This window comes from Pocillopora damicornis, chromosome 10 (genome assembly GCF_964200805.1).
Source record: "Pocillopora damicornis chromosome 10, jaPocDami1.2, whole genome shotgun sequence".
Lineage (NCBI taxonomy): Eukaryota > Metazoa > Cnidaria > Anthozoa > Scleractinia > Pocilloporidae > Pocillopora > Pocillopora damicornis.
The window spans coordinates 16,177,137-16,191,072 of record NC_142679.1 but is presented as its reverse complement, the minus strand read 5'-3'; the positions used below and the strand labels follow the sequence as shown (position 1 = coordinate 16,191,072).

Sequence of the window (13,936 nt, the reverse complement as noted above, 5' to 3'; positions counted from 1 at the left end):
GTCTTATTTAAGTGTAGAAATGAGGGGATGCTTTATTGTTATAATCTATATGGGGTCAAGGACTACTTTACAGATCTTCCACATGGCCTGTTTTATTTTATCGTTTATCTTTATTCTTTACTTTTGTAGAGTAGCTAGTAGCCATTAAATCGTTATAAAAACTTTTTAAAAAATTCAAAAAAGCTTATCATGGATTACGAAGCGAATGAACGTGTCACTACTTCCTTCCCTTCCCTACAAACACTCCATCACCAACCAAAGAGTATTTTCAGCAACCCCCGGTTCCTTGAGTGAAAGTCACAGTTTAGGAACACAGAGAGGAATAGCTAATCCTGCCCAAGACGTAAAAACGAAGAACATAGCAGATAGAAGATGAGCGGTTCCTTTCAATCCTAAGGCCGCCTAAATAACTCAATACACCTCTATTATCTGGAATTATTATAAAGAGATGACTTCTCTTCGCAGACGCGGTGTCCGGTTGCAACCTTGTACTGGCCGCTTGTTATTTTCATCATCTATCGTGAATTTATACCTGTTACATGGATACTTACGGAGGAAGCATTCTGTGCAGGAGATTCTCAGTTTTTCGTTTTTCATCGGCCAGCTGCGATGTTCTTTCCTCCACTAAGCTTTCCAAGTTGTTTGCATATTTTTCCAACATGTTTACCATGTTATCCATTATGTTTGTTTGCCTAAAACGATTTCAATTTATTATATTTGATATAAAATATTACTTATAGTAAGATCCTACATAATTAGACCATTTTTCATTCTGGAGCCTAAAGTGGCCTTAAAAGCCGTTCTATGGAATGCTACACGGCAATTCCCCTTACAATTCCTTAGAAGCCGTTCTATGAAATGCTACACGGCAATTCCCCTTACAATTCCTTAGAAGCCGTTCTATGAAATGCTACACGGCAATTCCCCCAAAAGAAGTCTTGTGTGACGTCCCAAAGTACGCCCGCGATCGAGACAAACATTTTTCCAAGTTCGACGCACTAAATATGTGATACTATAGGTATAGACATAAATTGTTAAAAAAAAAAGGGAGCAACGCCAAGACATTATAAACAGTCTATAATCTCTTGATAACACTAAGCCTCCGATCACAATTATAAAGAGACCTTGGGAAAATCAAATTCTACGACACTGGCTGAGGTTGAACATACCTTCCAACAGACATTTTTCGGATTTGTCTCTTCAAATCTTCAAATTCAGGTCTGGCTTCGGGTTGTTCGTTCCAGCATTTTTCCGTCATTTGTATCAAACCAGGGACTTCGCATTCCTTCCCAATGTTACTGAGCATCGGACGAAAAGGTGGGTTCTCATGTATCATAACTCTCTGGATAATTTCTGTGAATCAGAAAAACATATTCCTTGCAAACTGATAAATGAGACTATCCGTTGCGCTTTCGCAGTACTTCATGATGTTTAATCAACAGTTCAGCAACGCGAACTCTATAGTTAACATGCTAATCAGTGTCGTTAAGCGCAAGTAACACGGTAGTCCGTCTCAGACTATCGTTTCTTAAAGTGAGCGAAAATCGGCAGGGTCTTGGAAAGAAGTGATGTTGCTCTTCCCCGTTCTCCGACATTTATCCTCTTGATCATTTCCCTACTCGCTCGTTCCGACAAAAAAGGTTCCCACTTAAATCTACTTCATGTAAAATTATTTCTTTTCGGAAATTAAGTACTCTTGTATCAGTTATTCCACAGAAATTTGACAAAGTCTATTTAAAAATCGCTAACTTTGAAATTATCTACTGAAATCTAGTAGGCAGTTATTTCCAGCGTTTTCCCCCGATTGGCAACGTTTATCATGGGAAAATAGAAAACACGGAGACGAAAGCTTCCTAGTTCTAACAAATCAGTATAAAGCAAATTCTAATAAGGGAAAGAGGACGAAGTTAATCAAACAAGGCAAGAGTTGATTACCTTTTGGTTCAATGTGATAATAAGACATATCAAAAGGCCCTGAACGAGTCAGCAGCTCCTGACAAATGATAGCGAAGCTGTACACATCTCCTTTTTGAGTGCCTCTACCGTGTTGACCTTTGCCCGCTCGCAGAAGTTCAGGTGCAGTCCACATCAAACCTAAAGGAGCAACAGTACGTTGGGCTGATGAGAATCTGCTAAGAGTAGCTCACCTTGTTTACTTCGCGTTGAAAATTTGAAATCGAAAGGTCCTAGTTCGAAGAATGGCGGGAACAATGTCTTGTGTACAAGGACAAAGACACTTTTCTCTCGCAGTGTCCCTCTGACCTTGGAGCGTAAAAGAGCACATGTACCAACACATTGTCAGGGGAGCCTGATCAAAGTCCTATCCAGGCGGAGAACAATTTATCCAGCCGCTTAGTTATATCAAACCAGAATAAGCGAATAATCAGAATAAGCAGCGGCGTGGGAAAGAGACTGGAGCATATTTGAAAAAACTTGCTCCAGACCCAACCACCAAAGTCGGTGAGAATGTTCGCCCAATGGCAACTTTCGACCGCGTTAGCCTGAGAAGAATTGAAAGTTTTTGAGTGATATTCGCTCAGGCGAGGAAATTAACCTCACACGAATAACGACTCTGCCAGATACTCGTGCTAAACGAAGGACATCATCTCTTATTCTATTTACAAACATTTCATAACCCTTTTGAAATTGGGGGAAGAACATTCTTTCCATTGACATGATACTAGTTCAGTATTATCTGAGTGTTGGTTATCGGCCTCGAAGATGCAACAAGCCTCAGGCGAAGGAATGCATGAATTAGCCTTAAGAGTTAACAGAAACAATAAACGTACGGTAGAACTTTGCGTAATCTCCTTCATCTCTTTCAGCTTGATTTGCCTTGAAATTTGTGAGCCCATAATCAGTGATCTTCAGGACCCAGCGGCCATCCACTACACAGTTTGACGACTTCAGATCCCCGTGTGACTTTATGTCTGTGCTGTGCAAATAAGCCATTCCCTATGACAAGAAACAGGTCGTTTAGATGAAGGAACCTCTGACAGACATTTAAAAGATTTGACGAAGTTTTTCCTTTGGAAGAAGCGTTAATTTCTAACCCGTAGATTTAGTCTTTCATTTTCAGTCTGCAAACGATGGAGTTTGTTTACCCTGGAAAAGTTTCTAACTCGCGAAACCTACTCAAAACTTCATGGCAGTACTCCTATAACCATGTGACCAGATATGATTACCTTCACAACGTCTGTCACCAATGACGTCACAAACATGGTGTCCAGTTTCACGTCTTCGTTTTCAAGAATGTCCTAAAAGAAATTTACAGCTATTAGAACCCTCTTTTTTAGTACAATAGAACAGTTATACGGATCTCTGTTTCTATCCTGAAGCTATATTAGTTATATAAATAACGTCTCTACGCTCTCGAGAGCTCCGAGTTATAACTTTCAACAGATAAGCGCACCCTCCAGGAGGAGGGAAACTTGGATGAACAGCAGAAATATTTATACACTAACGTTCGTTTAAGTTAAACAAGGCTACCGTAGTTTACCTGTAAGCTTCCTTTTGGTCCATACTGGAACAAGATGCAGATGTTGGGGGTGTCTACGCATGCGCCCATGAACTGTGCCAAATTGTCATGATGGACATCGCGCATCTGCAATATGATTAGTTTAATATAACAGTTGCGTCTCTTCTAAGAACTACTGATAATGTCAAACTGAGTGAAGGGGTCAAAAAGAATTGTATTAAATTCAATCCGGGATTGAAATTACCTCACGTTCATTTGCTTAGCTTGTGATTGCCCTTGAGACTCAACCAATGCAATGCAAAACTAAAGAAACGCACTCTGAGTGCAAATGCGTGACATGAATATCCAGAAAATGCCTAGCAATTTGTAAAGACTTACGTGTGTCTAGAGCACAGTCCAAGTTGTCAAAATTAATTAAACAATTGTGCTCTAAATGTTTGAGATACTCAAACCTTTTTGGTTACTTCTCTGTAACTCTCACCTGCTTGAGCTCCATTCTGATCTCCCTGTTCAGTTCCAAGTTTTTCTTGCTGACTTTCTTTATAGCGACTGTATTGCCCTGATGATAAAAATTACTTTGTCGAGTTGTTTACAGCATTAGAACTTTCTTCGAATTACTCTTAACTAACAAAGATGTCTTTCTACCCTTGTGCGCTGGTCAAAAATTTGAACTACCAATCTACAGAGTAATAACTCACCCTCCAAGAGCCTACGAGTGTGAAGAGTTGGCGTTGATTGAGGTTATCAAAGCTCTCAGTGGAAACCAAGCTAACCTAGAAATATGTGAAGTTCAGGAAACGAGTCAGTTGGGCACATGAAAGCCTGTCTGTCTGACTGACTGACTGACGGACTGACCGAAAGGCTGACTCACTCACTCACTCACTCATTGACAAGCTGACTGACTGACTGACTGACTGACTGATTCAGTGACGGACGGACTGACTGAGCGACTGGCTGACTGACGGACTGACTGACTGAGGGACTGACTGACTGGCGACTGATTAAATGACTCTGTTGACTGAATATGACTGACCACTGACAACTTACTGGCCGACTGACGGTGACTCACTCACTCACTCACTCACTAGTCGACATAAGATCGACCGAGCGACCTGTTTATGATCGGCTGACTGGTCTACCGACCGTTAGACCTGTGTTTTACCTGGCTGCGTAGAGATCCTGGTTGTCTCGTTCTTAGAGAAATTTCCTGATAGCTCACTCGCCAAGAATTGCTCGCGAGTTCTTTCTCAAGTTTCTGTTTTCTGTGAGACAAATAATTATAAAATCAAAACGTTTTCATTCGTTCCATCACAGAACCTCAATAAAAATCAATCACAGAATAAATAAATGCACCTACCGAGTATGATTACAAAATGATGAAGAAACAATCTTACTATACCTGTAAATGATGGCCCCAGCAATCAGAATGACTACCACCATGACACCAAGACAAATGGAAACTATCTCCGCCACCGCTGTAAAAAAAATAAAAATTTACTTTATTATGAACTCTCTTGAACTTGCAAAATAAAAATACTCACAGCAAGGAAGGCAAGAGGTACGTTCGTACAGGGGTACGTTCAACATTTAACAAATAGATTCCGTGTTACCGTGCGTATGTTCAGTTATAGATCACAGATGACGTCAAACTGTGGTAAGAACAACAAAGGGACCAACGAGGCGCAGCCGTTTGTGTCACTGATGTTCTCACCACATTTTGGCGTCTTTTGTGATTTATTACTAAACAGACCCACGGCAACATGGAATCTATTTGTTTCATGTGATAAATAGAGAATAATATATGAACGCGCCTAGATATGGAATTTCTCTTCGAGTTGAATACAAGATTAGAAATTTCATATCTACAAGCAACCATGTATTATTTTGTTTATCATATAGGCCCAAAGCATTTTACCGACGAGAAAAGTCGACTTTATTAATGAATGAAAACGAAAGGATCGACATTCCGAATAAAGCGCGTTTGCGCGCTCAAGATGAACATATGCGTTGAATCACGACAAATACGAACAATGGGCCTAATTTTCAATGTACAAAATTCTCAGTTATTGACTCATTCCTTCCCGACCAAAGAAATCTTTCACGTACACGTCAACATCCGCCTGTGGCAAATCTAATTCCAGTTGTCGATTTTCGTTCTCAGTGGCGGGAAATACCATTACCAAGGTCTTTCGGTTTTTCTTTTCGTATTTTGGTTTTCTTCTACTTCTAGGAAAAGTTTGAACGTCGCTGTCTGTAATTAAGCGATACGGATTATTTATTTTTTTTTTAGCAGCCATAATCTGAAAAAATTCTGACAACGACCTTGGATTGAGAATGGTGAAGGCTTTGCCGTTCGTTCATTAACTTGACTGAGTGTCGTGGGTGAGGTGTCAGCAGCTGATTGGCGATATCAAACACACGTGAAAAAATACCGCATTTTTTCAAGTGTGTAGTTACGGCTTTTCTCAGGGCTGGAAATCCTTGTATAACACCGTAGTTTATATGATAAAAATAGACAATTTTGTTAATGGTAAAGCCATCTATGCGTTTTACTTCTCTGCATAATAGTTGTAACTTACATAGCTTTTTTTTCACCTCCACGGGACATTTCTCATTTTCAAAACCACATTCTGGAGCATCAACAGGAGCTTTGTCATTGATCCACGAAATGGTGGCGTTCGGATACAGGTCGAAAGAAATTGTGTTGTTTTTATCATCCTCTACTTTAAACATTCCTCTGTTTTCAAATCTTGGCTCCTCTAAATAATGAAAGAAACAACACGTCCACAAGTAAAATACAGTTAAAGACAAAAGTTCGTCTTGGTTCCAGACGATTTTGTCAAATACTTAAACCGAAGCAAATAATCCGGCAGCTTTCCCATAATTTCTCCATTTACTTCTTCGAACGATTGAGGTTTCTATGAATTGAAACCGTCGACACTCGAGCCCCTAATAAGAGGTTAAATAGTTCATTTTTCTGTTTTCAGTGTGTAAAATGTGTATCTCAAGGTAGACGTTTCCTCATGATTGCAATCTTTGGGCAAACTTGCTCCACTTTTGGCCAATCAACGAAACGCAAGAGAGCGCCAGCATCATGCGAAAGAGATGGTTGGCTTAAGCGCCCTGACTTTTTCAGCGAAACGGAAGGAGTGAAATAGTTCGGACATATTTCATGGAAGCTGAAAATTTTAAGTAAAAGAGGGTCTATCATACCGTAGTTTTCATTGAAGTCCATTACTGTGAGATTGTGTTGCACATCTCCGTTTTTGTCGAGAAATATATCATAGCCAAGAATGCCTGGAAGGAAAAAACGCTTGTGCGTGAACTTGTGAAACAGTTAGCGAATAATTGTGAGCTGGTAACGTTGAGATTGGAGTAGTTAAAATTGATTGAAAAGGTTAACTGATTTTGAAGAAATGTAAAGGGTTATAGAGGTCCTATGCATGTCAACGTCTCGTGGTCAAAACATTGAATGTTGGGCTCTAGTTTGTCCTAATTGTCGTCGTCTGAGAATACGTCGTAATCGTGTTAGCTCCTGGAGTTGTCGTCGTCGCAATTTTCTTCATTAAGGTCTTTGTATCTTTTGGCCTCGAAACTCTTTGTCGCTCGAGTCGTCGTTGTTGTATTAGTCGTAATCAGTATAGCCGACGTCGTAGTATCTGTCCTCGTTGCAATCCATACGGTTGTCGCGCAAATCTTCGTTTTGGTATTTGTCTTTGTCGTTTACATCGTTCGGCGTAATGTTCGCCGAAGTTCGTCACATTTGTAAATCCATGCAGCTAGCTGCAGGAAGGTTCAACGTAGCCCGACCGACCAAAGATGGTTGGTTGCACGGCAGTCCAAAACAAATCTAGTCATTTCTGCTTGGTCCTACTTACTGGAATATGATTTGCCATATAGAACACTCATCACTGCTCTACCATCAGTAGCGTTCTTTCCTTCAGAAATTGTCTTATTAACTCCAATAGCATACAGATACGTCGCGTCGTACAGGTAAGCCGTCTGTATAGGGGCCTGATAAATGGAAAACAACAAATAGATTAGAGACGTGTCACTGTAAAAGTCCTCTTTACGATTGACTAAAGAATTTACTCTGGTTTATTGATCTGTCCTGAGAAGCTTGAGATTTGGTTTATGATCATCAGATAGTAAATGCAAAACGCTTGGACTGTCAAGCGCAGCCAGACAATAGAGTGTTGTAATGGATGAAAAAAAATAAAGGTTTAATTCGCGCCCAGTGGTGGATCTAATAATTTTGGACAGGGGGAATACAAATGTTCACGCTGAAAACACAAATCCTTTAACACTGTACCTTAAATAATTGGAACTGTTCAACTGCTCACTTATTGACATTATGACTGACTAACTCTCCCCTCCTCTTAATAATAGTGATAATAAAATCTGCATTTCCAGAATACTTATACCGGTCTGTTAAAATTTGGATACTTGACAGTTCCTCCAAGCAGTTGATATCCCTTGTAAACATCACTACAGAATGGCGGCTCAGATATCCGATGTTTCATTTCAATTGTAAAATTCTCATACTCCTCAATCTTCAGAGTGTTAAAAACCATGAGTAACATCGATTTGTACGCGTCGTAAAACTCCTTTTTCTCTTGCTCGGAGAGAGAATCCGTCAACGTTGACGCATACATGCCATCAAACAAAAGACTTGGTTTTGCTGCATATCTTTGAACCAGGACAGGATCCAATACAAAAGAAATGAAGGCGTAATCTCCATTGTTCATTCCCAGTTTAAAGGCATAGTACATTGCCTCTCTCACAAGTCTTTGTTCCACGGCAAGTATAATGACTGAAAAACAGAGAAAAAATTCTCAAAAGTGAACCAAACCTAAAAAAGGAAAGAATTCATAGGATCTTAGAAAGGGTCTGCTCAAAAGTCACAGGACCCTTTCTACCCTTAAAGCGACCTGAAGCGACTAACAGTCTTGCGTCTCATCCCTTGATTCGATACCAGTCCACCGCATCATTTCGTCAGATTTCACAAGACAGTTCTCAGACTCTCCTGGGTGGAGAGAGGCGCTGTGAGTGTTGAGTATCTTGTCCCAAAACACAACACAATTACTCAGCCTGGGCTCGAAGCTGGACCACATGATCTGGAAACCACCGCACTAAACACCACTGAGTCCTCATTTTTAATACCAACAGTCAATTCATAATTTCATTCACCCGTTACTAAACTGATGTGGTTCCTCCAGAGTTTCATCTCATGATCTTGAAGTGGATCAAGTTACATGGGCGTGTTCTATTTCATTAGTTATACTCTTCGCAGCCGCCCATTTCATGGTATTTTATTGAGGGATTTGAACGCTTCAAAAACGTCTGCGCAGTTTTGGCATGCACGCGCCTCGCTCTTCGCGTTCTGACCCAAACCTGTTTTAACAAATTTGAGCTAGCGTAAGCGAATTGAAAGATTTTACACTTACTTCTGGCTTTGTTTTTGCTTTGACTTAAAACTTCTTTGAATTGTTCGCCATGTTCTTTTGCTTTATACAAACGATAATACGGTACTCTACTGTGCATCGTGACTGTTTTTCCAACGGAACCCAAAAAAGACTCTAAGAAATCTGCCCTTCGTTTCCAGTCGTGCTCCTCCTCGCTGATTATTCCGACCAGGTTCCAGTTAAAATAGTTCATAATCGCCGACACCGACGGACCAATGCTATTGTCACCGAAAATGGTTCGTGCGAAGGTCGGATAAAGCTGTTTATCGGAAACCGCGTTTGATGTGCAGAGCTTGAACAGGAAGATAAAAAACGATAAAGTTTAGGTTACTAGTTTCAGTTTTTTCCGATTCTGTAGATAGCCTTTGATCTTAAAATTAAGTTCCCGCTGTCAAAATTCCGCGGCGAAAAAAAAAGGCTGAAAACTTCACTACTCAGAGTCAAAAGAAAAAATCTTTACGCAGGCCATATGTCAAATTGTACTCCTTGAGAACTTACTACTGAAAATATCCATATACGAATCATTTACCACGTATTTCCCTCACATCTTACCAAAAAGCTAAGTTGGTGCGTTTTTCTCTGCATTTACGTTATAAAGATAATTGCTAAAATTATTAACCTGCAAAAAAATTCTGTCGTGTCAAACCGCAAAAGTTTGCACCCGTTAAAAATTTACCAATGCTAAATAAACCTCTCGCAAAATTTTTCACGCAACGCGGTAGTTTCTGATTTATGTTTACAACGTAAGCACATAACGCACTTTAAAACATACAGTAAAATGGAATTAGGGTGAATGATGCTTAAACAAATTAAACAAATAAAAAAATAATCCGTGACTGAAGTAGGATTTCTAAGCGAATAAAGGCAGGTAACTTACTCCTTTCAAAAAATTGACCATGAATTCAGGAATAAGTGTTGAGTTTCAATGTACCGCTGCACTATCCTTATATTCTTTGATTTCGCAAATATATGGGTCTGAAAATTTCTAAAAAATAAATTCGTTGTTTACCAAAGCAGGAATAGAAAGGAATAAATACTTACATGCGAGATAACAGGCAAATTTAGCGCCGCCGCCATTCTTGCTTGCGTGTGACAATCGCAACCGAATCCAATGAAAGCGTCCACTTTCCTATCGAGTTGACTGATAAGTGCATTTATTGACTTCTCTTCCGAGCATTCTGAGTCATCCCATACGAATCTGAGGCGAATTCCAGGCAGAAGGTGGGAATCTTTATTGATGTTGTCTACAGCGATAGTGATGGCAGAAGCGTAGAATTTCCCGTAGAGGGCGCGACTGTCACCAGGTGATGCAGAGTAAGGAAGAATCAGGCCGATCGTTAAATTTCCTTCTGTAGATGGACCAGGACAGGAAGACCCAATTAGAAATTTTGAAACGAAAGAAAGCAGCAAATGTGCTTTGAAATTCAATAAACTGTTCATATTCGAAGAGGGATTTTGCAAAAACCACTTCAATTAGGTGAACAATGAAGTTATAGAGTGGGTGTAAGGTCATTACCAGCCACACAAAATTCAATTCCTATTGCACGGAATTTGATTATGACATCTCTTGCTTCGGTTTGAAAGGATTCTGCCCTCTGTGTTATAGGTAATATTTTTACTTCAAAACCATTTGAAAGAAAAACACCTGTAATATTCACTTATCGTGACCGGGGGGTCTGGGGGGGCGGCTTAGTAAAAGCGAAATTCGTGCTGATATACAATTATCACCAGGCCGGAACATTATGACTTTGAATAAAGGAGCTATGCTGTGAAAACATCGGGTAATTTTTTTTTTCACAGCGGTAATGATTACCATTACGTGAACAAAATTGATCATTACCAGTAGAAGTAACGAATAAGAATTTGGGGCATATTAAATACTTTTCATGCTAGTTGTGGAAAAAACCTAAAATTATTCCATAAATGGCAAGGCTTTCTTTATCTTCAGCTGAATGTCTCCCTCGGGAGATAATTTCTTGAGAGGGCAAAAGACTTCATTGTCATTGAAACTGAGAGATGCCATGTTGATTAAGTAATATAATATAGAATCTGTTGTGAAGTTTCAAGTTTTGCAAATTGAATTTTTCCGGAACAATATGCAATCAACAGAATTGTCGTTACGCGCGATTATAATCTAAAACGGTATTTCATCCGCGACGAAATTTAATCAGTGATTCTGTAGACCCTCTGCATGATTTCCAAATTTTTTTTAAAATTGCAAACGATAGATACCATAATGATATGCAATATTATTTTTAGAATTCATCATTTCAAAATTAAGCTGCAAACAATACTGAACTAGACATGAACTACGTATCGACTTCAAACCAAAAACATAAAATAACGAAATGTACTGATGAATTAAATCTCATTTAAATTGGGCACCAAAACAGATCTCGACGGAGCATAAATAATCTGACTGCAAAAAGAATAATCGAAAACGAATAAAACACTATTAAGGCCTGAAAATTAAATTAAGCAAATTAAGATTTTCATAAAGCAAGCAAATAAAAACACGTTTTAATGTTAAAATTTATAAGCACCTATGTTGCTTAAACAATCCAAAAAAAACCTGTAAATGATGTAGAAAGGAATTTATTTAACCAATTATCAAGACAGAAACTGTTGTTAAAGCCTATATTTACAATTTGAATTATCTGGGCCCAGTCTTTCAAAGGGTGGATAACGCTATCCAACGGGTAAACCGCTACTCTGACGATAAAAAGTGACAAAACGTAATGCGCTATTCACTGGAAGGAGATTTATCCAGTGGATAGCGTTATCCTGCTTCGAACAACCGTGGAGTTGACTGAGCAGGTTGTCAAGCCCATGGGGCCGATTGATTCCCGAAACATTTGGGTATAAAAGCCGTCTAAGTGGGACGTCGGCCCAAGGCGCTAAAAGCATCGGCGATGCAGAGGTTTCGACGGATTTTTAGATGAATAGATGGTTAGATAAGGGGAGGAAAGGATGGAAGAAATTGTAGATATTAGCGAGCAGAACATTGCGAAAAGCAACAAACACATAGAGAAGGACGACTCACAAACAGAAAACACACTGACAGCCTGTCACCCAGATGACTCGCAGGAAGGGGGCACTAATGTATGGCTGAACACTTCTTAATCACATTAAAAGAAAAATCAACTTTTAGAGTACAAAGTTTGAAAGTGTTATGCTGAAATTAATCAAACAGAACTGTTTCAATAGGTCATTTCCGAGATCTAAACAACCTCATCTTTAAGTTGAGGCAGACTGTTCAACCTCAAACTGAAGAACATCACTCTTATTCACGTTTTAAGAGAGAGTTTTTGGTTGTTTTGGAAACGGCTTATGAACAACTGTAAGCCTTACCGTTATAGCACCTGGCGTCACATGACCTGCACTGCAGTACATCAGAGGAAGGGGCGGAACTATTATTTGGCCAAATAATTGAGTCATTGCTCAAGAGAAGCTTGTACTTTCCTGTCTTGTCAACAACAAACTCTCCAACCTGCTGGAACATTCCTGAACAGTAAAAAAAACGCTTAGATAAGTATTCAATAAATATTTTGATATTCTTTTCTTCTTTAATGCTGTATTGAACGGGGGCTGTTCTGTTGGAAAAATACAAGCAAAAGGAAGGGATGTTGTGGTTGATCATTTTAGTTTCAGTGAGGTCGATACAACCTATTTCTGACCCTAACTCCTCAAAGGGCAAACGGTAAATATTTCACTTTTTTTATCTGCTTTCTGTCGTTTGTGTGCCAAAATGAAATATTTTCATAACCTGTATAGATTACATTGTTCATTCCCTTTCTCTATTGCGGTTACTAACATACTTAAACTCACAATCAAGACAACATTTGGTGCCTTTTGCCCGTTTCGTTAAGATTGTTTGACGGAAAATTTAGCGGTATAAGAACTTCCTCAGTAATCTCAGGGCGACCCTTTTCATCGTGTTTAGAGTAAAAAGGAGGTTAACAAACTAGACAGCGAGTGATCAAGGAGTAATTTCTCCCAAAACTGACCATTCCCACCCACCCCGAATCTAAATCGTAATTCCCCCCCCCCCCCCATCTGATCTCCCCTAACAGTTAGGCATTCTCTCCTGATACTTACCATTATTGTTTTCTCGATAATCCATTAGCACCACGCTGAAATCTGCATCGCCGTTTTTGTTGATATATCGGTCATAGCCAAGAATACCTCGAAGATATGAAAATGATTTGGAGGTTAATCAATATTTAGTTTATGCATGTATGATTGAAAATAAAAGATTTCCACCGAGAGACAGAGATAAAGTATGATTATCTTTCCTCGAAAAGGGGAAAGAAAAGGAAGCGTCTGTCGTCCAAGTTCGTGAAACCGCTCATAATTAATGCCACTGAAGTTATTTTAAGATTGTTTCCCATAAAACCTCGGAGGACCAAGAAACAATTTGACCCCTTAACTCCAATGAGTGACCAAGACAGATTTTCTCCTCAAAATATCAATGCAATATCATACAGACATGCAAGTGATGAGAACAAAGAAGTAATCAGTTAGGGGATTATTGGTTGATCCAAAACCAAATTCTCCGAACTAAAATCATAAGCATTGTATGGCAAACAGGAAGGAGAATTACTAATGAGATCTTAGGAGATCTTCTGTTCCTTCTCCTTAAAAGGTGCAAGAAAAGCGCGTAATCGCCTGACATTTTTACCGCGGAAGTCTGGAGACAAATTAAAAGGGATCACCTTTGAAACTAGACTAATTAAGGGACTGGTAATTATTGATCGTCTGGGGAGAAAGGGGGGGTGGAGTTCGGAGGATTTTGTTTGGGTCACGACAAAATTTACTTGATCCTCCATGCGGCTCTGTAATACTCTTAAGATTCCCCCCCCCCTCCCCCCCTTCATAATGGTTAATTTTCTGTAGTAGTCCCCCCTTAACCCTTTACCTCCCATGAGTGACCAAGAGAGAATTTCAATACAATATCAAGCATAGAAGTGATGAGAATAAAGTAAAATATCAA

General features: G+C 39.4%; 1 protein-coding gene across 3 annotated transcripts in view; it reads right to left on the bottom strand.

Annotated features, from left to right (window-relative positions):
• The window catches only part of LOC113679300 (atrial natriuretic peptide receptor 1-like), a 43,008-nt gene that overhangs the window by 6,348 nt on the left and 22,724 nt on the right, over nt 1–13,936 (bottom strand). For all 3 annotated transcript variants that reach the window (XM_089185864.1, XM_089185863.1, XM_089185862.1), the window contains exons 6-23: nt 13,042–13,128; nt 12,295–12,447; nt 9,985–10,292; nt 8,926–9,235; nt 7,903–8,291; nt 7,357–7,492; nt 6,692–6,775; nt 6,058–6,237; nt 4,878–4,953; nt 4,641–4,740; nt 4,177–4,251; nt 3,960–4,037; nt 3,500–3,604; nt 3,186–3,257; nt 2,790–2,955; nt 1,936–2,094; nt 1,170–1,353; nt 552–692 (exon numbers count right to left, since the gene is read on the bottom strand). In XM_089185864.1, coding sequence (XP_089041990.1) covers nt 552–692; nt 1,170–1,353; nt 1,936–2,094; nt 2,790–2,955; nt 3,186–3,257; nt 3,500–3,604; nt 3,960–4,037; nt 4,177–4,251; nt 4,641–4,740; nt 4,878–4,953; nt 6,058–6,237; nt 6,692–6,775; nt 7,357–7,492; nt 7,903–8,291; nt 8,926–9,235; nt 9,985–10,292; nt 12,295–12,447; nt 13,042–13,128 — 2,803 coding nt within the window. The remainder of the gene's footprint in view (nt 1–551; nt 693–1,169; nt 1,354–1,935; nt 2,095–2,789; nt 2,956–3,185; nt 3,258–3,499; nt 3,605–3,959; nt 4,038–4,176; nt 4,252–4,640; nt 4,741–4,877; nt 4,954–6,057; nt 6,238–6,691; nt 6,776–7,356; nt 7,493–7,902; nt 8,292–8,925; nt 9,236–9,984; nt 10,293–12,294; nt 12,448–13,041; nt 13,129–13,936) is intronic.